The sequence below is a fragment of the Nicotiana sylvestris genome, chromosome 9 (assembly GCF_000393655.2).
Source record: "Nicotiana sylvestris chromosome 9, ASM39365v2, whole genome shotgun sequence".
NCBI lineage: Eukaryota > Viridiplantae > Streptophyta > Magnoliopsida > Solanales > Solanaceae > Nicotiana > Nicotiana sylvestris.
Genome location: NC_091065.1, coordinates 1,810,573 through 1,836,127, shown reverse-complemented (window position 1 = coordinate 1,836,127; position 25,555 = coordinate 1,810,573). Strand labels below are relative to the sequence as shown.

At 34.1% G+C, this 25,555-nt stretch overlaps 2 protein-coding genes across 2 annotated transcripts; both read left to right on the top strand.

Annotated features, from left to right (window-relative positions):
* The first annotated feature begins 7,434 nt into the window (after positions 1-7,434).
* On the top strand, positions 7,435-14,529 carry LOC104226694 (protein ADP-ribosyltransferase PARP3-like). The gene is made up of 18 exons (XM_009778723.2): positions 7,435-7,597; positions 8,830-9,113; positions 9,804-9,999; positions 10,085-10,201; positions 10,279-10,336; positions 10,417-10,495; positions 11,027-11,201; positions 11,276-11,409; positions 11,491-11,728; positions 11,836-11,963; positions 12,053-12,129; positions 12,204-12,364; positions 12,457-12,666; positions 12,754-12,856; positions 12,954-13,036; positions 13,121-13,264; positions 13,351-13,533; positions 14,061-14,529. The coding sequence occupies exons 1-18, from the start codon at positions 7,592-7,594 to the stop codon at positions 14,130-14,132; spliced, it is 2,448 nt and encodes an 815-aa protein (XP_009777025.1). The 5' UTR covers positions 7,435-7,591; the 3' UTR covers positions 14,133-14,529.
* Positions 14,530-17,425: 2,896 nt separating this feature from the next.
* LOC104226695 (large ribosomal subunit protein P2y-like) lies at positions 17,426-19,950 on the top strand. The gene is made up of 4 exons (XM_009778725.2): positions 17,426-17,545; positions 17,622-17,734; positions 19,408-19,631; positions 19,744-19,950. Exons 2-4 carry the CDS (start codon positions 17,647-17,649, stop codon positions 19,768-19,770), a joined length of 339 nt encoding a protein of 112 aa, XP_009777027.1. The 5' UTR covers positions 17,426-17,545; positions 17,622-17,646; the 3' UTR covers positions 19,771-19,950.
* Positions 19,951-25,555: the final 5,605 nt, after the last annotated feature.

Genomic DNA, 25,555 nt, shown 5'->3' with positions numbered 1-25,555 from the left:
TCATTAAGGTAGTTCATTTGGATCGAATATCCGAAAATTCGAATCACTCTATTCGGAATTTTGGATTTCAGATTTAAGATTTTGGATTGAATATGGATTAGGGCTTTTAAAAGTTTGGATATTCGGATCAGATTCGGATTGGTATATCTTATTGATCCAATCCGACCCAAAATTCGAATTATATGGACATAAATATTAGACGTGCATTTTAGGTTAAGTCTTCTCATTTCATGCGCCTCTTTTTAGACTTATTTTTTCTTAGTTTATGTCGAAGTTTCTCTCTAGCTCTCTTCAGTTTGCCTTTGTTCGCTTTTCTTAAGTCTTATCATTGTGTCTCTCATTCTCGGTATCTCTTTCCTATCAACGGACAACGATGCATCTCCCTTATTAGCCATTTGTTTGAAATTTCAGTTTATTTTATTTTGCTATGAAACTTTGTTTTGTCTATTTCTATGAAAGATAATTGTTGCCCTTCAATTTAATAGAATGGTGAATAGCAGTATCCTTAAAAAGTGTAGTGGCCGATTAGATTGTTAGTAGCCTTAATAAAGCATACAATCCGATTCGAAAATCCGAAATATTTATCTGATCAAAACTTTAAAATTCGATCTGATCAAATTTAATTTGGATTAGATTCGTATTATATTGCATTTTATAAAATCAAAAATCCGAATTTACAATCTAAAATGTGCTAAATCAGATCCGATCCAACCGATGCACCATCCAACTTGTCACTAGCTCAGATCCGAATTTAATATTGCATTTTGTTTTTATTTCGAGTAGTACTTCAAGAGGCAGAGTCAACTAAGAGAATCATGTACATTCTAACATATTTGAAAGATTTTAGCATTTATTTCAGTAGTTTAAGTAATTGTCTTATTTTTATCATTAGTTAAGATCGTATCAAACATTTACCATTATTTTTTGTTTGATTTGATTTCTTATCTTATTTTTTATTTTATCCTGTTCTTACTTAGAGATCATGAAGTTATTTTGTTGTAATTCCAATTTGTGCAATGTTTCCTTCTTAAGGATAGAACTTTTCCTTCGCTTTTGGGCCAAAAGCGTTTGACCATAATTTTAGAAGGAAAAAGAGAAGTATTTTGCACAAGGAGTAGTTTTGAGAAAAAGATTTTATTTAAAAGTAATTTTGAGAAAAATAGATTTAGAAACACTTTTTAAAAATTTGGTCAAACATTACTTAATGTGTATTAAAAGTGCTTTTTAAATTAATTAATCAAAAACAAATAAATTGTTACTAAAAATACTATTTTTTTGAAATGTATTTTTAATAACTATATACTTTTCAAAATAAGTTGATTTTAGAAGCACGATCAAACATGATATTAATGTTGTAGCGAAAAGATAAAAGTAACTAAAATAAGATACTCCATTCGTCTCATATTATGTGTCGTGTTTCTCTTTTACACGTCCCTTAAGAAATATTAATTAGAAAATGAATTAGACTATTATACCCTTATTTATGTCTTAAGATATAATCTCTCTTCATTGAATATTTATTCTATTTATGTGGTATCTCTATCTTCAAGAATAATTATTACTAAGGGTAAAAAGGGGGAAAAACAATCAATTTTGTTTTAAACTTCTAAAATGATACCTCCCCCCCTTCCCGTTCACTTTTACTTGGCACGTTTTGACTTTTTACGCTACTTACGAAATAATAAATGAAATGCATAATTTACTATGATACACATATTAATTTATGAATATTTTGTTGAATTTGAGAAAATGATTTGAAATGAGTAATAAATATTGTGGATATAATAAGAAAAAAAATTTGTCTTTCTCTTGATATGTATAAGCGTAAAGTGATAAATAAAAATAAAAATTTATTTTTAGTATATATGTTAAGTAAAAGTAAACGGAGTGAATAAATAATTTGAGATAATTATTTTTAATAACGATAACTATTAATATGAGATGGAGGGAGCGAAGCCTTGTATGCTAAGACGTGCCAAATGCGTAATTCGAGATTGTCCTATGGGAAATATGCAAACCAACAATTGATTGATATCTTGGAAACAGAAACAATAGATACTTCGTCCGGTTCAAAATAAGATTTATTAGCTGTTTTTATACAGATTAAGAAATTTATTTTTTAATATTAATTAGTAATAAGATTAATTATATTAATATTTACTATCTTTTCACATAAATACTCCTAATATATACTGCAACACTATATACTCCAAGGACAATATAAAAAAAATAATTAATTCATTCTTAAAATTTGAAAAAATTATTTATTTTGTCATTATCAAGACTTTGGTAATAACAAAAAAATAATTAGTACATCTCTTTTGAAACTTCCAAAGCATCGAGTATTGCATAACACGTAAACAAATGTCATTATGTTGTAGCAGTAAGTGTGTGAATGTGAACAATATATAATTCTTGGAAAGTATGCTGAAACTCTTCTTGGATTGGGCATCTAGTCAATTTTGAACATTCCAGATTTTAAGTGGCCTAATTTTAAAATTCTAAAAAAAAGTAAAAAAAAATAATAAAAAAAATTAGAGTTACGTTTGGACATAAATATAATTTTGAGTTATTTTTGAAGTTTTGCGAGTGATTTGAGTGAAAATTTTGGAAAACAGCAAATTGAAAAATTCCAAAATGCATCTTCAAGGTGAAAATTGAAAATCATATGAACAAACGCAGATTTTCAATAAAAAATCATCTTTTTTGGAAAGAAGGAAAATTCTATGTCCAAACGGGCTCTAAGTCGCCAAATTTGAACGGCATTGTTTCGATTAAAATAACAATATTTTAGAATTATAATTTAAAATTATAAGTTTGGTTTTACAAATCAGAATTGTAATTCGGATAAATAATGTCACTTTTTATTTGAGATAAATTATATCTAAGATTTTTAGGATAAAAATAATATTTTAATTTTAGCCAACCAACTGCGAGATATATTAATTCCAAAATTTATACCGGGATAATTCACCTAACTCCTTGAATGAGTTATTCTGATATAAAATTCAGAATTAATAAGTTTATTCTATGTTTGATTGAGGGCTTTATCTAAATGGGTTATAAATAATCTTGATTATAATCAGAATTATAATACTGATTATTATTCCAGAATTATAATCCTGATTATTTCCCTAGAATAACTTGATGTTGAACCAAACTACCCCTTATTATACTCCCTTTGATCCTCATCTATACCCTATTTTATATGGCATGCTTTAATATATCTCAAAAATAATGTAATTTTTTTATATTTAGAAATATTTAAACTTGTAAAATTTTAAATTTATTCTTAGAGAAATTATTTACCCCTTGTACCAATTTGAAAATTTTATTTTGTGTCTCATATAACTGACATTAGTTGTATAAGACTCATTTTTGTTTCACAATTTTGTGGACCCAAATTTTTGTGGACCCAAAAATATAAAATTGGGGTCCACAAATTTGTGAGACAAAAATGAGCTTCATACAATTAGTGTCAGTTGTACGAGACACAAAATAAAACTCAACGTCCCCATGACTAGCACCGTCACGATTCAGGAGCATTATTAAGCTATAACTAGCCTTACTAGCTAGCTTGTGAAAAACTGTCAATCAACTTACTACAGACACTAGTCTATCAAGAAAATTTAACGTAAACTCAATTTTTACACCACATTATTTATCATTATTGATTATAAAATTAAAGTTAAAATATGTATCAAAAAATCAATTAAGTAGTAACAACTTGTATGAAGCACATATTACAATTTATATGTGTCACAGCCGCCCGGAATTCTCACCGTCGGGATTGTGATAGCGCCTAACATTTCACTTGCTAGGCAAGCCAACATTAGCGATTATTAAGTCAAGTTCTTAAATCTTTCAGTGATTAACAACAATTAAGCCATAACAAGTTTTAAAAAAAAAATGCGAAAATCCATAACAATCTTAATGTTTATACACAACTACCTAGAATCTGGAGTTACAATCCACGAACTTCTAAGATTTAACTACAAGTAATTTGTGTGAAGGAAATATAACTGTTTTTGATACAAATGAAATAGTAAAGAGAATGTATAGAAGGGGACGTTGCAGGACTACCTTGGGCCTCCGATCAGATGAAGCCAACAGCTAAACTCAGGATCAACTCAATCTAGTACCAAAATCTGCACAGAAAGTGCAGAGTGCAGAGTGCAATATCAGTAGAACCGACCCCATGTACTGGTAAGTGTCGAGTCTAACCTCGGCAAAGTAGTGACGAGGCTAGGAGAAGACACCACAAAATAAACATGTGCAATATAACAATATATACACCAATAACAGCAATAACATAAACGAGACAAGTAATATTGGGAGGGGAGACATGCCGAGGGGATCACAAGATAAAGAATCAAAGCAGTGATGGACTTGATCAACCAATATGCCTTGATAGATAGAAACAACTAAACACGTAAAGGAAACTGCATAGCATCATCTTTCGTGTTTTTACTCTCAATCTTATCATATGAAACAATAGAAACGGCACGGCATCACCCTTCGTGCATTAACTCTCTAATAACATGGCACAACATCACCCTTCGTGCATCAACACTTACAATTTGACACAGCATCAACCTTCGTCCATTATCACTCACAAAACATGGCACGACATCACCATTCGTGTATTAACACTCTCCCTCACCAAAACAATGAACAATAATAACAGGGAGATAGAAATGACAAATAGCAAGTCTTACTTCAACATTTGATTCCATAATACCACCTCAATTTTGAGTCAATACTATATCAATATACCAAGGTCCATAAACATGATAAAAATGCTCAACATAATGAGTAGCTAGTCTAAGCATGGATAATATGATCAAGAATAAGACTCACTCCCATGCTATAACTTGGCAACATCGCATATGTACTCGTCACCTCACCTATACGTTGTATCTAACATTCAAACACATAGCAAATAAGCAAATAATACCTAATCGCTCAAGCAAAGGTTAACCACGACACTTACTTCGCTCCAACGGCCAAACTCAAACCTCAACTGCAACTTTTTCTCTTCAAACAAGCCTCCTGACCAATAAAATTTAGCAAATTACCAACCAAACGATTCAATTTAAGCCTAAGGAACTACATACGATTGCAAAGGATTCAATTTATGCCTTTTTGAAAAATTCAACACTCGTGCCCGCTTGGTCCAAACTCGAAATTCGGACCAAAACCAATTAATTATTTACCCTCAAGCCCAGATATATAATTGATTTTGAATTCCGACCTCAATTTGGTTTAAATCCCCAAATTTCGAAATCCCTAGTTTCTACCCAAAATCCCCAATTCCACTATGAAAACCTTAGGTTTTAGGTTGAAATCTTGTAAAATGAAGTGAAAGATTGAAAGAAATTAGTTTACAATCGCTCACCAAGGTTTAGGGGAAGAAATGGTCTTCGGAAAATCGCCTTTTGTGTTTTAGGTTTTAAAAATTTGAGGAACGGGAGAAAAATCCCGTCTAAGTCACTTTTGCACAAATGCAAATGTCGCATTTGCGATCTGGGCTTCACAAATGTGAAGCCCGCAAATGCGAAGGAGCCATCGCAAATGCGAAGCCCTTCATACTTCTGTTGTCTTCGCAAATGCGAACATCCCACTTCATAATTGCGACAGAAATGATCGCATGTGCGATCATGCCCTCCCTTGACTCACTTCGCAAATGCGAAGTTTTTCTCGCAGCGAGGACTGCCTGGCCCAGCTACTCTTCGCATTTGCGATGAGTAGCTCGCAAATGCAAACTCCGATCTCGCAAATGCGAGATCAGAGGCCAACACCAGAACTGGAACACCAGCAACATCTCTAAGTCCAAAATTCACTCTTTAGCCTATCCAAAACTCACCTAAGCCCTCGGGGCTCCAAACCAAACATGCACACGAGTCTTAAAACATCATACGAACTTGCTCGCGCGATCAAATCGCTAAAATAACACCTAGAACTATAAATTTAGTACCAAACAAATGAAATTCTCAAGAAGACTTTAAATTTTTTATTTTCTCAATCGGACGTCCGAATCACGTCAAACCAACTCATTTACTCACCAAATTTCACAGACAAGTCACAAATAGGGTATTGGAGCGATACCGGATTCCGAAACTAAAATACGGATCCAATATCTAAAAAATCAAACCTTGGTCAAACATCTCCATTTCATTAAGTCTTTAACTTTCAAATTTCGACAAAGTCCGATATCTCAGGTTAGGGACTTCCGATTTCGATTCCGGGCATACGCCCAAGTCTCAAATTATGATATGGACCCATTAGAATCGTCAAAAAACAATTCGGGTTCGTTTACCAAAAATACTGCCCGAAGTCAACTCAAAGGAAGTTTTTAGGCAAAATTTCTTATTTTCATCAACTTTTAACATAAAAGCTTTTCGGAAACACGCCAGGACTGTAAACGTACATCGAGGAGGATAAAATGAGATTTTTAAAGCTTAAAAGCACAGAGTTGAGTTCTAAAACATAAGATGACCTTTCGGGTCAAGAAAATTAAAGTTAAAATATGTATCATTTTTACATATCAAGAAAATTTAACGTAAACTCAATTTTTACACCACATTATTTATCATTATTGGTTATAAAATTAAAGTTAAAATATGTATCAAAAAATTAATTCAGTAGTAACAACTTGTATGAAGCACATATTACAATTTATATGTTTATTAATAAGTTGGTGTAAATATATCAGTAAGTTTTTCCCCTAACTCATTTGGTACTCCTAATAACTTAATCTCTCCGTCCCTCGTAAATGAAAATCACAACAATAACCAGTACACTCAGGACATGGCGCGACTTAGGATTACTGAGGACATGGCCCTTGACAGGGAATTATAGAGGTCGAGCATTAAGGTTGTAGGTTATGGAAAAGTTGTGAATATTTCTACAGCATAATAGAGTGAGACTAACCAGTTAGGAGTTAGACTAAGAATGTCATTGGTCGTCTATTGATGCAGGACTTTACCTGCTAGTTTTTACTATACCAACCATCTATTTCGTATTTCGTATTTTGTATTTCATATCTCTTGTAGTGTTGTTATTTTATTATGCATTTTTATGGTACTAATATATCGGCTCCTGTTACTTTTTGAGCCGAAGGTCTCTTGGAAACAGCCTCTCTACCCTTCGGGATAGGGATAAGATCTGCGTACATATTACCCTCTCCAAACCCCACTTATGAGATTATACTGAGTTGTCGTTTTTTTTGTTGTAACCAGTACACTCGTGCAATGGTGACAAAAATTATACAATAAGTATTTTCTTGCATGAAAAAGTTAAACATATGGTGCAAAAACTCATTTACTCGAGTCGTGTCATGCAGTGACTATTTTCTAGTACACGTGTCACCTTCTAATCACTACACACAAAACCACGACCCAAAATCCAACACTAGCACCTCTGTCTCTCACTCTCTTCATTACCCTTTTGTTGGTAATTGTACAAAGAAGAATTTCAAGAGATCTTGTTCAACTTTGGTTCTGATAAGTCTCTGTAATATATATTTCTCTGCCCAATTTAGAGGCTAAGTATTTTTGTTGTTTTGACAACAAAAAAAAAAAACACTAAAATGAAGGTTTGTTCTACTACTTATATTGCTTTTTCGAAGTATTTTCTTGGAGATATACATTATGGTCACTGTATTTTTTAGCTCAATCTTGAAAATGGAAGTTTGTTCTACCTTTGGTTTTAATTAGTTACCAAGTTAATATTTCGTTGGATTTTACAAATTCTAATTAATAGTACAACTAAGAAGAATTCTTGAAATAAAAATAATATGTTTGCACCAAGAACTGTTCTTGAAATTCCTAGTTCTTTTCTTAAATCTTGATAAGTATTTAAAGGGTCCTTGGTTTTCGCTAAATATTGAGGATTCTTAAAATTGTGGAAGCAAAATGTCATGCATGTGTTTAATTTAGTAAGTTTGTAGATGTAGTAATCATGATAATTAGTGAACTTTTAGTGGATAGTAATGTAGTTAAATTTTTGGTTAAAGTAAATTTTGATGCTCATAAATCATGCTAGTGTTGGTGTTGTGTGTTGAGTTAGTTAATTTTGAAGCTTCTAAAATGTGTGAAAATATTTTAGTATTTGGTTAATGTGTGAAAAAATTGAAACAAATGTTTTTGTTTAAAATTTTCTCTATTAGTATATATAAATTTGTATAAGAACTATGCAACATTATCTTGAAGTCTTAAGCTTATATACACTACCTATGTAATTTTTGTACTCTAGCCATGTAATTTAACCTGTTACAGTAGATTGTTATTGGGGAAAATGATATTGTATAGTCTAATTTAACCTGTTACGGTAGATTGTTATTGGGGAAAATGATATTGTATAGTCGCTCTCAAAATTAATAGCCGAAAAATTTATATTTCTTTTTTGTCTATGTATACATTTCTATATGTAATATACAAATTTTATACACTTCTGCGGCGTCCGGGTGGACTTTTACTGCGTCCGGGTGGACGTAGTAGATTGTTATTGGGGAAAATGACATTGTACCACTAGCAAAATAATAGCCGAAAAATGTATATTTTTTTGTATATATATACACACACATTTCTTTATGTTTCTATACAAAAAATATACCAAGTTTTATACATTTTTGCGGCTGCCGGGTGGACATAGTTTTGGCCGCGGGCTAAAAGTGATCTTTGCCTTTTGTTATTGTAGATTGTAGTTAGTAATTCCACTTATAATGGCTAGGTACAAGTAGGTATTCATTTACACAGTCAGTGTATAGAAGTTGAACTTGAAAATGTGTTAACAAAAGTAGTACTATTGTATGTTATGCATGTGAAGGTTCATGAGACTCGATCTCAAGCGCACGCAGCGGGTGACGAGAGGAAGATGACAAGGAAGCAGAAGGCGGAAACTAAGAGCCAAGATTCTGCCTCACCAAAGAAGGCAAAAACAGAGGAAGATAATGGCCAAGAAGGAGAAGAATCGATGGTCGATATCAGAGCTGAGTTTGAGAAGTTTTGTAAGGCTCTATCTGAGCATCTTTCCATCAAGCAAATGCGCGAAATTCTCGAAGCGAATGGCCAATATTCTTCGGGGGATGATGATGCTGTTGTTCCTAGATGGTAAGTAAATCCAGTTTGTATCATAATGACAGCATAGGTCACACCAGTTTAGTTGGAAGCTGACTAATTTTTAGCATGTTAGTACATTCACTTTAGGTCTAGTATGTTAGGCTTATTATAAATTTATATATATTAGAAAATGTTACTGCTTTTTTGACTTTTTCACTATTGCGTTTCTTTACCTTTTCTGTTGTGCTTGGTTATGCATGCTTGGTTTGACCAACTCCGAGCAATCTTAGTATTGGTGGGGGTTCGACCGAGTGTCTATCGGAAACAATCTCTCTACCTCCCAAGGTAGTGAGGGTTAAGGGTGCGTACACACTACCCTCCCAGGCCCTACTTGTGGGATTATACTGGGTATGTTGTTGTTGTTGTTCTAGAAAATCTTGAGAACTTAGAGTGCTAGAGAAACTAATTTCATATGATATTGGACGAAAATGGGCTTAAATGGAACAATGTCGCTAGTGAAGAGTCATATAGCCGGCCCGGCTTGCTTGGATTAAGGTGTAGTGTTAGTAGTAGTAGTAGCTGTGGTTGTATCTAATTATAGTATAAGTGAAGGAAGATTCTGTACTAAAAACGACTGATATATGTAACTTCCATTATATACTGAAATTTTTCTTTAGTAGATGAATGTGTGGTTTATTGTGATACTTGTATATGCTCATCCCCTCCCCTTCTCTTGTACAGTCAAGACATAATGTTCTACGGGCCACTAGACAACTGTCCGATTTGTGGTGGCATGTTGGAATGCTCCGGCGACCGTTATCACTGCGTTGGAGATTACAGCGAGTGGTCGAGTTGTATTTACAGCACGAGGGAACCACCTCGAAGAGAAGACACTCTTAGATTCCCTAAATCTGTTGAAAGTACTCCAGTCTCTGATGTAATGTGCTAAACTTATCTTTTCTTTTCTTGATGTAAGACTGGAAAATCGGGCAAAAAATTGACCATCTCTTATATTGTAATAGCTGATCAAGAAACGTGGAGACCCGAAGAAGAACCGCCCACCAAGGAAATATTCTGCCCCGAAAAAACCATTTGATGGAATGATGATATCTCTAGCTGGTCGTCTTACTCGAACCCATGTATGTACTTCTGTTCTAATGATTTTGGCCTCATATTGTGTGGTTCTTGTGTTGCTAAGAGTTTGTATTCTGCACAGCAATACTGGAAATCAATAATCGAGAAACATGGGGGAAAAGTGAACAACTCTGTCATTGGTAATTCTCCACTGTAATTAATTTTGTTATGAAATTTACTTATGTGGTTGCTTTCAAACTAAAATTGTTCCTTCTGACAGGGGGCGCAAGAGTGACTTGCTTGGTAGTTTCTCCAGCTGAGCGTGATCGCGGGGGCTCGTCTAAAGTAGCTGAAGCTGTGTATGTATATTGAACTGACTCTGCATGAATTAGTCTTGGACTAATTATAGTGCCTTTCTATTTCGTAATGTTAGGCAGAGGTGGATCCAGGATTTTAAACTTAAACATAGTGGTTTCACTGTGGAATCCATCACATTATTGCAATTATAGGTTCAAAACTATATAATCTTTTCATTTCGAGAAGAATGAACCTATTTCCTTTCTCATATTTTTTGAAAAGAATGACCCTTGTCTAAATTTGTAAATAATGTAATTTCAAGCTTCACATTTTACCCTTAATGTAGTCACACAAATATATGTGGATTGTTTTAGACCACAAGTTTCAAAAGTATTTCATTGTTTCTTAAAACCCCGTGCCCAATCAAATAGGCGGTTCGTTCTTTCTGAAATTGAGGGAGTAGTACTTATTTGTTAAGTTTTCAGTGTTTACATATAGTTATCTATGCTATGTGTAAAACATTATTGGGTTCGGTTGAGCTCGTCGAGTTTATGTTGCATCCGCCTCTGATCTGAGGTATTATTGTCCGTCAGGGAGAGGAGTATACCAGTAGTGAGGGAGGCTTGGTTGAGTGATAGTATTGAAAAGGAACAAGCTCAGCCTTTAGCTGCATACGACATCGCCAGTGACATTGCTGTAGAAGGTAGAGGTATTCCACTTGATAAGATGGATCCAAGTGCGGAGGCGCTTGAGACTATAACAGCTGATGTATGCTTCCTCCTTTTCACATTTGCTACTTACAGTTGAGCTTTGTTTCAACTATTGTCTTCTGTTTATTGTAGCTAAAAGTTTTTGGAAAGAGAGGGGTGCACAAAGACACTAAAATGCAGGATGAAGGCGCGAGAATATTGGAGAAAGATGGATTATTGTATAATTGCGCACTGTCTGTTTGCAACCAAAAGAACCGAATCAACGAGTAATGCTCAAAAGTTCTCCTTTTTAAGTCCCTAATAGATGCCGCAGCTACTGATGAAGTGATTCTTTTAAATTGATGCAGTTTCTGTATTATGCAACTTATCATGTCGCCGGAGAATCGTTTGCACATGTACTGTAAAAAGGGCAGAATTGGTGATAGCATTAGAGCAGACAACAAGTTAGAGGAATGGGAAAATGTCGACGATGCGATTAAGGAGTTTGCTAGGCTCTTCGAAGAGCTAACTGGAAATGAGTTCGAATCATGGGAAAGGGAAAAAAAGATTCAGAAGAAACATCACAAGTTTTTCCCTATCGATGTCGTACGTCACTCTTCAAAATTCTTTGTTCGTCAGGAAACAGTAACATTGTGTTTGCCAAACATTAAGGCGTATATATGGTTAATAACTGCCGCTTTGGAATTCTATAGGATGACGGAGTAGAGGTTAGGCATGGAGCGCTCGGGCTAAGGCAACTCGGTTCTGCTGCTGCACATAGTAAGCTTGATCCGATGGTAGCAAATTTCATGAAAGTCCTTTGCAGTCAGGAGATCTACAGGTATTACGCTGTTCAAACTGGTGACGATTTCTCTCTTTTCCTTGAGCATCTGAAACAGACCTTAAGTGTTGTATATATGCCGGATGAAGGTATGCTTTAATGGAGCTGGGACATGATTCACCCGAAGTTCCCATCGGAATGCTTACTGATCTTCATTTGAAAAGATGTAAGTCTTTCTACACATAGTGCATTGTTTACAGGTAACAAATGTATCGAGGTTTATTTACTTTTGCGCTACAGGTGAAGAAACTCTATTGTATTTTGTGGAGAAAGTAAAATCGATGAAGGAAACAGGACAGGCAGCAGAGGGTGTTTGGTATGAGTTCAGCCAAAGATGGTTCACTCTCATGCCATCTATTAGGCCTTTTACTTTCAGGGACTACACCGATCTCGCCGAGCATGTAAAAATCATCTCTCTGTTTCTTTTTTTTTCCCTTCAAATCTTTAGCTTTATACATTAAGGTGTTTATCTTACTCTTTGCAAAATTTCAAGGCTGCATCTGCCTATGAAACTATTCGGGACGTCAATTTTGCATCACGCATTATTGAAGACATGTCTGGCTCTACACTTGATGATCCTCTCTTCGAGCGTTACAAGAAACTCGGCTGCTTTGTTTCTCCTTTAGAGAAAGACTCAGATGACTACAAAATGATAGTGAACTACCTAGAGAAAACTTACGAACCGATCAGAGTCGGAGATATGGTAAGATTTATTCTCCCTCCAATCATCTCTTTCAAAGTTTGAATTTCCACTATGATCTGAACTGAAAAGAATTGCGCGTTTCACCAGAGCTATGGGGTCTCAGTTGAGAATATATTTTCTGTTGAAGTTAGTGCTTGCCCTTCTCTTGATGACATCAAGAAATTACCAAACAAAGTTCTTCTTTGGTGTGGTAAGTAATTTCTAACAGTTCTAAAGCTTATAGTTCTCTGCCATATAGTTCTCGGTTGATGGTTGTGTTCACGACGACGAATGTTATTGTCGATCAGGTACAAGGAGTTCAAATCTTTTGAGGCACTTGCACAGAGGTTTCTTACCTTCAGTTTGTTCACTTCCCGTATCAGGATATATGGTAAGTACATACATTTCATAGAAGAATATGGTTTTTTGAACTATTTCTAGTTCACGTTTGCACTCACCGCTTGTATGTGTGCAGTTTGGAAGGGCTGTCGTTTGTTCGGATGCTGCAGCAGAAGCGGCACAATATGGTTTCACAGCTATAGACAGGCCAGAAGGTTTCTTGGTATTAGCTATTGCTTCATTAGGAGAAGAAATTAAGGAGTTCTCTAGTCCTCCTGAGGTATTAAAAGGATACTATTGAAGACAAATACTCGAAACTGTCTTACTTTGTATGTGATCTGATTGTGTTATTTGTATTGTAAGCAGGATACTAAAGCATTGGAAGAGAAGAAAATTGGAGTAAAAGGACTTGGAAGGAAGAAAACTGATGAGAAAGAGCATTTTATTTGGAAGGATGATATTACAGTACCTTGTGGTAGGCTGATTCCATCAGAACACAAGGATAGTGTCCTCGAGTACAACGAATACGCCGTCTATGATCCACAACAGGTACTTTATATACATTTTTGGGAGTTCAACTTCTATACACAATCGGGTTACAATTTTGTTTTAGACTAACTGTCTACCTAAACGATCTAAAGATGTCCGTAGTAAGGGGTGTAGTAGCTTGAGTGCTGTGGCATGTTATCTACTACAATAGGTTTAATATGTGGGGGCGGAAGGGGATCACCGAACACAGAGGTGGACCTATGTTATCAAGTGAGGGGTCACCGGCACCCAAAAAGTTCGATTTTCCTGAATACATATATATGTTTCTAGGAAATACTGATATATTAGTAGTGACACCCTGTATACAAACTAGATTTTGGTCGAAAGCAAAGATGCACTCCCGACCTTCAAATCTTGGGTCCGCCTCTAACCAAACATGTGTCAGAATTTTTGTTGTGTAAATAAAGTCAAATTTTGGTTTGTTATATATTATCTTAGATGTTGAATACACTTCCTGGCATGCAGACTTTTTTCATTTTTCGAATCCCCGCGTGATATTTGACATGTTGCATTGTTCCTCTGTCTAGGTGAGCATAAGGTACTTGGTGGCGGTGAAATTCGACGAGCAAGGTGTAGTATATGATACAGCTGAAGCATAGCAATGAAGGAAAATGGAGCGGAGAATTGTTGTACATCCACATTTTGCCTATTCTCCTGTATTCGCTTCAGACTTCGGGAGTCGTTTGTTTGCTGTAGTTAAGAAGGCAATCACTGTATTTTGTGTATGTTGTTCATACTTTGCTTTTGTGGTAGATTTTGATCTTCTGTTCCTTTTTGTTACTTCAACCAAGTATGATCTTTGTAGTAATGTACCAAGTTTGATCAACATTTTTCTTCTCTTTCTCTGAAGTTCTGTTTATGTTTTTCGTGTCGCGGCTAGGTGTTATAATCTTGGCTGCTGCTATGTGGATATGGCTATTTCTCGGTTTAGCTTCTGCATATTTACAATGAAGATTCTTTTGAACACAATCTATAATAATGTAAGCTTAATTTTGTAGAGGATAAGATCGTTTATATGTTAGTTTTTGTTGTTATTCTAGCTGAAGCATCTTTCTTCGGGATTTTATGTTTCTATTTTTATTATGATTTTTGTGGTGATACTAATATTTTTTCCTTCTGTCTTTTTGTTTTTTTGAGCCGAGGGTCTTTCGGAAATAGTCTTTCTATTCCTTCGGGGCAGGGGTAAGGTCTACACATATACTACCCGTTTCAGATTCTACTAATGAAATTTTACTGGGTTATTATTATTCTAGTTGAAATAAACATATACCATAGGTTTATTTTCTGTTTATTGCATGGGCCATGGAGGAGTAAATAGTCATATACCATAATTTTAAGTTGTAGGTCCAAAGTTCATCTTTTTAAACTAAAAAATAAAATGACAAACCATGCGACAAGAGATTTAGGGGTCGTTTGGTAGGGTGCACAAGAATAATGCTGAATAGAGTGTATTAGTAATGCTGATATTAGTTATGTTTGCATTAATTATGCTGGTATTAGTTTGCTGACATATTTCTTACCCATTATTTGGTTTGATGTATTAAAGCGTTGTACAATTTCTAAAAGAATTGCTTCTTTACAAAAATGCCCTCAAAACCAGTCCATCACTCTAACTTTTAAAAGAAATATATGTTGCGAAATATTTTTATGTGAAAAAGTTTTTAAAAAATTATTTGATTTGTCTACCTATATTGTAATATAGAACTAAATATTTATTTATAAAAAAGGAAATATGCTAAGTATTTATTTATTTACTAGAGATATAATTTTTATTTCTCACTATTTGGATTATTTTAAATTTTCATTAATATAATAACTAGTATATTTTAATCAAGCATAAATTTTGAAGGATAATTTTATCTTTAACTAAGCTAATGCATGTATTAAAACCCATTGCATTGCTAATACCATGGTTTTCTATGCATTAGTTATGCATAGGATAATACCAAATAGAATGTATAACTAATGCATAGGTTAAAAATATCTACCAAATAAAGTATTATTAATATATAAAGCTAATACATATATTATTTTATCCAATGCATCCTACCAAACGACCCCTTATAGTTTTTACCATCTTCTTTTCATGGGCTATACTTTTGAATTACACGATGAGAGATAGCAGAGAAAATGACAAAAAAAAAAAAAAAGGAAGAAGATAAAATACTCCTCAGTCCTCTCCTTTCATAAAATAAATAACTCTATTTCCTTATTAGTCAAGTCGAAATAGAATAACATATTTTTAAATTTAATTTAATTTTTTATTTTATGAGGTAAGTTTTTATAGTCACACAAGTATTTTTTTTTCCCGTAAACTAGAAAATCTGCGGCCGCTACTTTTCAAATGCGCTCTGGGTAGACCTCGCTCCCGCAAATTATACAAGAGAGGTATACCGCACGAGGGAACCTACAGCCGCTACTTTTCAAGTGCGCTCTAGGTAGATCTCGCTCCAGTATTATAACTCGCAAATTACACACAGGGGCGGCTCAATGGTAAAGTCACTCAAGCAATTGCTTGAGGCCCCACATTTAGGGGGGCTCGAAATTTTTTGATACTGTATTAAATAATTGTATTTGTAATTGATGAATTTTAAAAAAAATATTTAGTATATAAAAAAAGTATATCTTTCATAAATAAGGAAACTATGAGACCGATAGAGATAATTTGGGAATAAAAATAATAATTTACATGTGAATACATTTCTTGTCTCCTTTATATATTATCATTATTATCACAAAGCTCACATTACTTTATTACTTTCTCTTTAAACTAGTTTTTAATTAATCTTTTATATTCCTTTTAGCCTTTCCAGACATATATGTCCACTGTTTCATAAAATATTCTGTCAAATATGATAGCAGAAAGCAACTGCGAACTCTTTTTTTGTCAAGCCTTCCCTGCATTGCACCAAAAATATTGAAACAACAAAAGTAATATCAAGTTACCTATGATTATTTGTTAAACCATGTTCAATTGTTCTATACTTTTCTTATTACTCTGCATCTAAATATTATTATATTTTGTTTGAAAGTATATGTATTGTCTTTTCTAATTTATTAGGAATTCTAATATGTCAACAAGATAATATGAATTCGCATATTAAAAATGCTAAAAAAAGCGAGAAGAATTGAAACTTTAATACAATTCTCAGAAATAAGAATAATTTATGGTAAATAAATAAATTACTAATATAATTGAGCTAGAAGAGAATGGAATCCAAGAAGAAGAAGAAGTTAGCGAGAGTTTAACAAAGATATTTTAGAAAATCAGAAAATTCTAAAAAAATTGAATAATAATCCTAGAAAGTAGAAATATATATATAATCCTAGTTAAGAAATAGATTATAAATAATTTATTAAAATTTTACATCTCAAAAAGCTAAAAAAATAGACTTCAAAATAAAATTTTATTAAATGAGTTTTTAAATATGGATAAACTTAGGGCTCCTCGTTAAAGTTTGGTTTTAGGTCCTAGATACCGTTGAGCCGCCCCTGATTACACATGAGAGGTATACCATGCTAGTCAGCCCTCGTGCTACGAGATCAAGCAAGAAAGCATGCAGGAGGTTTCGAACTTGCAACCTTCCATTTGGGGATTTCTTGCTCAACCAACTATTTTGACATCTTTAAAATTATAAATTTTAAATCTTATAACTATACAAATATTTTTGGTACATTTAAGTCCACAAATATAAAAAAAAAACATACATATATATATATATATATATTTAAATTCGTGCCTAGTTAAATACGCCAATATCCATTGAAACACGGGAAGTATATAAACTCCTGATTATAATTTTATAAACTTTAAATATCACACATTTACCTAGGTCAATCTAGAAAATCTGAAGAATAAGCAAGGGTATTAACGTAAACTCAACAGTACCAACGGACCTCCTAAAAAACCCTAATCATATATATATAAATGCGCATCATTTCGGCAGTATGAAACCCTAGAAGCAGTCCCTAAAACGACCACTGAAGAAGAAGGTTTTCATAGCTTTTCCAGGTAATTTCTCTCTTTCTATTTCCTTATTCTCTGTTTGAATTTTTGTATCTAAATATTTTCTGTTTGGGTTGTGTAGATTGTTTGGATACAGAGAGGAAAAAATGAAGGTAATTGCTGCTTACTTGTTGGCCGTTTTGGGTGGAAATGCATCTCCTTCAGCTAAAGACTTGAAAAGTATCCTTGGCTGTGGTAAAAATAAATTACTTTTACCCCTTTACAAATCTTTGCATTTACTCACTCTGTTTCATTTTATAGATACTGATATTATTTGGAGTGAATATTTGGAGTGAAATGTTCTTTATTCTTGAATTTAGATAGTTTAATTATGAAAATGTTTTTGTGCCGGGGTCTATTAGAAACAGTCTCTATATTTACGGTAGGGGTTAGGTCTGCGTACACATTACACTTCCCAGACCCCACTTGTGTGATTATATTGGGTTTGTTGTTGTTGTGATTATGTAAATATTGGATGCTCAGGGTTTTGGTTTAGGATAAAGGTCGTAAGACTATTGATGTGTGGTAGTTGTATTCCACGACTTCGGATCTCATCTGGTGATATGTGGGTTGGGCGAACGTCACGGATTTTAAGATAGAAGTATGGTATTTAAGTGGGGAACGGTAGAGGGGAGGCCTGTTAATCTTATCGTTGAGTGTAAGATTAACCACCAAGTGAAAGTTTAAGAAACAACTATTTTGGAAACTTGTGGTCTAAAATAAATCTTAGATATTTGTGTGGCTATAACCTGTAAATCATCTCATAAAGAGTAAAATGAAAAATATAAAGTTAAATTATCTCTAAATAAGTATGACATTCCTTTTTGGAGAGATTTTAAAGGAAAGTGTCACATAATTGGGACAAGCTAAAAAGAAAGTATACTGCATAAATTGGGATAGAGTGAGTATGGTAAATTTGGAAAAAGAAAGGATGCTTCTGATATGCGCAGAATATCATAAGGCCTGGGATAGACTTGGACTTTATGGGAAGAGTATGCCATCCATCCCCGGAAGAAAGAACGAGGGGTTTTAATAGTACGAGGATTAACTTGGACTTTATGGGAAGAGTATGCCATCCATCCCCGGAAGGAAGAACGAGGGGTTTTAATAGTACGAGGATTAACACATTTAATTTTTATTGACATTGATTTCTTGATCTTTTTGAAGTAAATTTGCCTCATTTAGAATTATGAAAAAACTAGAATGCTTCGCTATCTGGTTGGCAAAATCCATTAGTTTTTGACCGACTCGTTCCCTTGAAGCAAAAGTGAGTGTGATGCCCTTTATATCTCTCGTTCCATATACCCTTTTCTCTGTGGTTGGAGAACACTGGGGCATCTACATGTTATTGTAGTAATTACCATCTAAATAAAATTACGAAGAAACTAAAAATTAAAATATTTTTGTAGTTGAAAATATTTTAAAAAACAATTAAAATTAGTAGTAGAAAATGATTCAAAATTTGCAAATATTTTTGAAGTTGATATTTACTCCATGCTTGCCTGGCTGTTAACCATACGAGATAGACTAGGTTTATTGACTAGAAACTGTGTTGCTAGTTCCTTGTATCATTTCATAGGTTTCTCTTTTTTTTTTATTTGGTGAAAAGTGAGCATAGTGTTATTGAATGCTACTAATCTGCAATAGTGAGATTTTAGTGTTATGGTGTACCTCTCATAGGTATATGGGGTAGGAATACTGTGTAATCTTGGGTTCTTGTACAGAGGAAAGCATAATAATTGATTTACGCTGCAGACTTCTTTGAGATGTCTTAAACAGATGAACGTGTTACCTTATTATCAATAACTATTATATACATGCTTCTTGTTTTTGTTACACTCATGTTTGAGGTTCCACGTTCTCTGCAGTTGGTGCTGAGGCTGATGATGACAGAATCGAATTGCTCTTGTCTCAAGTTGAGGGAAAAGACATCACTGAGCTGATTGCTGCCGGCAGAGAAAAGTTGGCTTCAGTACCTGCTGGTGGTGGTGGTGCTGTTGCAGTTGCTGCACCTACTGGTGGAGCTGCTGCTGCAGCCCCTGCTGAGGAGAAGAAGGAAGAAAAGAAGGAGGAGAAAGAGGAGTCCGACGATGTATGTCTCCCATTTTAGATAACACGTCCCTCTTATTGTTCATTGTGTTGGCTACATCTTCTTTAAATGTCCTTTGCGTCTGTTAACATTGTTTTCTGGTATACTTTTGCAGGACATGGGCTTCAGTCTTTTCGATTAGAAGAAAATATTGGTCTCTCTGCATAATGTATTCTCTTCACCGGTTTCCCTTGAGCTTATTTTAGGAAGTTTGTTGTCTACTTACGGATTTTGTGTTTAGCATAGTTGAAGAACCTAGATTTTGCTTTTAAAATCTTGCTTGAGGCAGACATTGGAAATTATAATGATGTTGATCTCAAAATTACAGTTTGTTGTTTGATGCATCATTTCATTGTCTTTAATAGCTACTGTTATATTCAGATGTTTTTCCCAAAAGGAGGTGTTAGTAGCATGTTTGGAGAATTTGATTGCTGAATCATGAACTAGAGTACGAGTTCGAATTCTATTGGAGTCAAATCTATCGAGTCAAGTGCACGGATAGTCATTTTGAGGGATGCTATTTAGAGATTAACTAGTACTCTTTCGGGTCCATAATAAGTGATCAATGATCATTTTATTTTTGGCACACCCATTAATGAAATATGAACTTCTGAGAAAACTTCTGAGAAAAAAAGATGTAGTCACTAAATTAATTTTGATTAATTATTACTTTGATACATTGTAATACGTAAATAAGAGCAAATGGTGGGGTTTGAATTGTGAACTGCGAAAGCTAACTTTATAGACCTCAAAAACGTCTATTTGTGCATTTTAAACTTTCCGGTAGAGCATAACTTCATACTCGAACATATAAAGTTTCAGTGGGCGTTTGGACATAAGAATTGTAAAATTTCAAAAAAGGGTGAATTTTCTTTTTTTAAGTGAAAATGGTATTTGAAATTTGAATTGTATTTGGACATGAATATAATTTTGGGAGAATTTTACTTAAGAACAACTGGGTTCTCCATTTTTCAATTTTATAACCCATATTTCAATTTACAACCAACTAGCCCAAAAATAATAGGCTAAGATTCAATATCCAACTCCAATAGGTTCTCAAAATTACCATTTAATTTTTAAAAAAGATTGCTCAAGCTTTTAAGTTAATTTTCGAATCAATAATTGTGACTCAAATATTAGTTCAACAAACCAAATCCATCTGGGTGGTGAAAATTAGATTTTTAACAAGTTTAAATATGTGGGTTTAAATTTTGAATTTGATTTTGTGAGAAATTTGGAGTGAGTGTTATTTAGACTTGTTAGAAATAGTATAAAGAGGTTGTATATAAAATTTGAAGTCATTTAATGGAGATTTGGACTGGTTTTGAACAAGAATTGCAACTGAAAATCGTCGAAGAAGTTTGTCTACAGATGTTTGTATAAAGGTATAAGATATGTTTATACACTCATATACACTATTATACAAGATTATACATAATTATACAAAGAACTGACTTCGTCTTCTTCCTTGCGTTTTTTCTGAAATTTAACTCAAATCTTGCTCAAATCTATTCCAAATCACTTCAAATTTAAACTTTGAACTCTTTTTGATATTTTCAATCAATTGGAATAACACCCAATCCAAACAACTAAAAATTACAAGAAAATCTATTTTCTAAAGCAAAACTTTGAATGACCTTTAATGATGGATTTCTACTCTTCAATTTTTTTTTACATTGCAACCAGGTGATTGTCACGCTCCAAAAATTGTGGAACGCGACCGGCACTCAACCGAGTAAACCCGACTGAGCAAGCCTATTAGTTTCATTCTACCCAAACTAATTCATGAATAAATAGGAGATGGACTCCATAAATCATACTTAGTAAGTATTTCATTAACAACTTCCACTTTATCTCCATTAGAAGCTTAAAACATGATTATCAAAATATTGCAAGTTTATAAATCTTTGCCAAACGTCAATATTTCTACTTTAATTCCCAATACCAAACACCACCCACAACCTGTCTACGGAGCCTCTAAATATAACTGAAGAATGATATGGAAATGCCGGCAACAAGGCTCCGGCTATACCTCGAAATACAACATACATGATAAACGAATGACACATGACCCCGAAATGAAATGGGGCTCACCAAATCCGCTGAAAGGATGATGCGGCACTAGATGTGACCAACACTGCCTGCTATGAAAACACCTACATTCATTTAAAAAAAATGTAGCGTCCCCGGCAAAAAGGACGTTAGTGCCATCGAACAGCACTAGTATGTATAACTAAACACCATCAAGTTAGAAAGAACTTTCATACAATAATAAGAACATCACAAGTGCAATTCAGACACTTTAAATGATCACAACATTATCAAATAAAAGAATCATGCAATTTCCACAAAACAGTAAGTCAAGATCAACATTATACTAGCAACCAATTTTGAACCTGTAAATCCTTTAGTTTACGAAAAATAATATAAATACATAGTTTTTAGTTGGGGGATCATTAGCACCGATATGAGTTATACCACCGTCTTTGTTAGCACGGAGTTCGATCATGACCTGGTCGGCTAGGTCGTCCCTTTAGAGACATGTACCACAATTGCGATTCTCAGTTTTTTTTTGAATTTCCAGATTTTGATTCTCAACACAATACCACCATGTGTGCGACATGGCGTCCGATCACGGCCCGATCGACTAGGCTGCCTTCCCACTTATGTTGTGTGGGTTGGCGATACCAATTTAGAAATGTTACCGAGTTCATCCCAATTAAGGGGAACAGCCATGATCCATCCCTACACCGGCACGTGTAGTTTCAGGAGTGAGCTTTATGACCCACCCTTCCTCGGTTTTTCTAATGATACTCCCCAAAAACAGTTCTAATTCAATTTATTGTTGCACACAATTATAGTATAATCTCAAGTATACGAATATAGCATGAATGCAACCATGCTTACCTCAATATCCTTCGCATTTTATAGATTCCAATTAGTGTTTCCAGTCACTGACAACAATAGTATTTTCTTGGCCCATTTGGCCATTCACAAGATTCTTTATTCCTGGCACGGTGGCCGTATTTCATATTTCACATGTTTCACGTCGATACCAATTTCATTAACAAGCCATTCGATCCAAAATGTCAAGTGCACATGAGAGAATCATGAATCATGGACATATACAATGTTTCAGAAATCATACACCTCAAGTTTATTAACAATAGAACGTTAAACACAACGGATTCTTCCAAATCAATAGAGGGGATACACCAACCCGTAATAAAACACATCAAAGGCATCACCAAGTACATTTATAATTCAAGTTCTCGCCACATTGGCCATACTCTATTTTCCAAATTCGTTTGACTTATTTCAACATCCCTATACACATAGGATTTCACATAGTTTGACATAGTATATGCAGCTCCAATTTCAATTTAAGGTTTTAGCATTTCAATGCATAATTCATATCTTTTGCCCCTTTCAAGTTATCAAGACAACACGTTAAGCATGTTGAGACACATCTTTCATGCATACGAGGTAACAACACCAATTCATGGAAAATAATAATCGACATCGATGAAGCTCGATTTCTAAAAGACGGGAATTTAGCCATACATACCTTTCTTGAGCTTTCCTTTAATTACTACGATATTCCGGAAATTCTAGCAACTTCAATCTATTTTGAGACATAACAAAATTGAACAGAAATTAGGAAGATATTCATAATACTCTTACACCCAAGAATCATACTCCTAATCACCCATCTTTACCCCAAACTCAAATTTAAAGACTAGGGTATGGAATCCTTACCCCTTAGATGAAGATCTTGTGATTGGGTTCCTTGATTCTTAAAGATTAATGCAAGACTGGATGATTGGAGTGTTAGGCCTCATCCTTCTCTCTCTAAAAGACTAGGGTATGGAATCCTTACCCCTTAGATGAAGATCTTGTGATTGAGTTCCTTAATTCTTAAAGACTAGGGTATGGAATCCTTACCCCTTAGATGAAGATCTTGTGATTGGGTTCCTTGATTCTTAAAGATTAATGCAAGATTGGATGATTGGAGTGTTAGGCCTCATCCTTCTCTCTCTAAAATGCTCTCACCTCTCTCTAGAGTGTTCAGAAAATCGCCCCCAATAAATCCCAATCGAGTTAAATGAAATGGGGTTCGGGTATTAAAAACCCATTTTTTTGTACTACCGCGCCGCGTGGGGCGCTGCGGGGCATGGGGAATCAGTGCAAAATGTGTCTGGAAATGAAATTTTGGACCACACTGGAATTTCTACTGGCGCGGCGCGCCGGGCACCGCATGGGGCGCCGCGATAGTGCAATTTTCTGCGCTGCTTTGGTAATTTGGTCATAACTTTGTGTAGGAATATCCGAATGCCGAACGGTTTGAAGCGTTGGAAACTAGACTCAAAGAACTTTCATAAAATAGGTTATTCATCACATAAAACCTTATACATATTTAGATAGGCTCGTTCAAAGTGGGGACTTGTGCGAACTTATTCGAAATCTTAGCCTATTATGAACTTTTTCAATTTTCCTTAGACTTAGGCCTTTCCTTGGACCCCAAATTACTTACCATAAGACTTGTACACATATTTACCAAATCCAATTGATGTCCACCATGTTAATAGCACATAAAATATTATAATTAGCCTACATAGCACCACGAAAGCATAGTTTACTTAGCGAAATTTTCCGGGGCCTTACAGTGATATAGGGGGAGAAGCAGTAATGGCGGACGACCCCTTGAAGCATATGTAAAAAATGTGAGAAGAAGAGAGAGTGAAAGCAATAGTTGTGAGAACACATATTTAACTCCATAACTTTTAGAAGCAATGGTTGTAAGAACATGGATTTTGAATTTGCAAGAGCTAGTATTTTCAAAATATGTACAATATGAGCTAAGTCGGGTAAAACTTAAAAACATGGGCCATTTTTTGTTATGGTGTGAAGTCATGTGTATTTTCTTGTAATTCTTTCTATAATTTTAGGTTGTTTTGAAGTTTTGTGAGTGATTTGAGTCAAAATTTTGAAAAATAAGTTTTGGGTGTTAATAAAGCTATTGAAGTCTCTTAAAAGCAGGTCAGATCCTCAAATCGAGAAATTCTACGTTTATCACACTTATTCCGAAGCGGGAAGTTAGCGATTCCTTCGATCTTTATCGGCCTCGCTATGCAATTATGTGTACAAGAAAAATGAAGAAATTCTTGCGAATAGGCTATGCAACCGAAAGTCATAAGTTTTATTGATCCAGATGACGTTCGTTAAAAGAAGAGGGATAGTTTACTTCAAAATGAATCTTCAAGTGATTGGAAATTTTTATGAACAAAAGTTGATTTCGACAAAAAGTAAAAAAAAAAATTGAAAAAAAAGACTTCAAACCTTTAGGTATAAAGTTTGGCGTGGTAATTTAAAATTTCAAACCCAAAGGCCCGAAGAAAACAAGAAAATAAAAGAAGCAACCGAACATAAAATTTGTCAAAATTGACTAAACTTCAAATATTTTTTGAAATTGGACTGATCTAATTGGGCATGTGATACAAATACTGAATTACAGAGAAGAAGAAGCTAACTAGGGTTAAGCTAAAACTAAGAAGAAAAGGAACTAAGGAAAATAAAATATAAATTTTTCATTCATGCCTTCAAAATAAGCTACTACTTAGTACTAGGGGTGTATAAACTGAACTGGAAAACCGCACCAAACCGAAAAGTTAAATCAAATCGAGTAAAAAAACCCAACTAGATTTGGTTTGATTTGGTTTGGTATTGAGTAAAAAAACCCGAACCAAACCAACATATAAATATATAATTTTTATATATACTTTTAAGATTTTATGTAGAATTTTCATTAAAAAATGTTTAGAAATATTTGAGATTATCTTGCGGGATATAATATTTAATAGTATATGAAGTGCTCCATATTTATTAACCTTAAATAATATGTTGTATGATCACTTTCTCATCAAGTG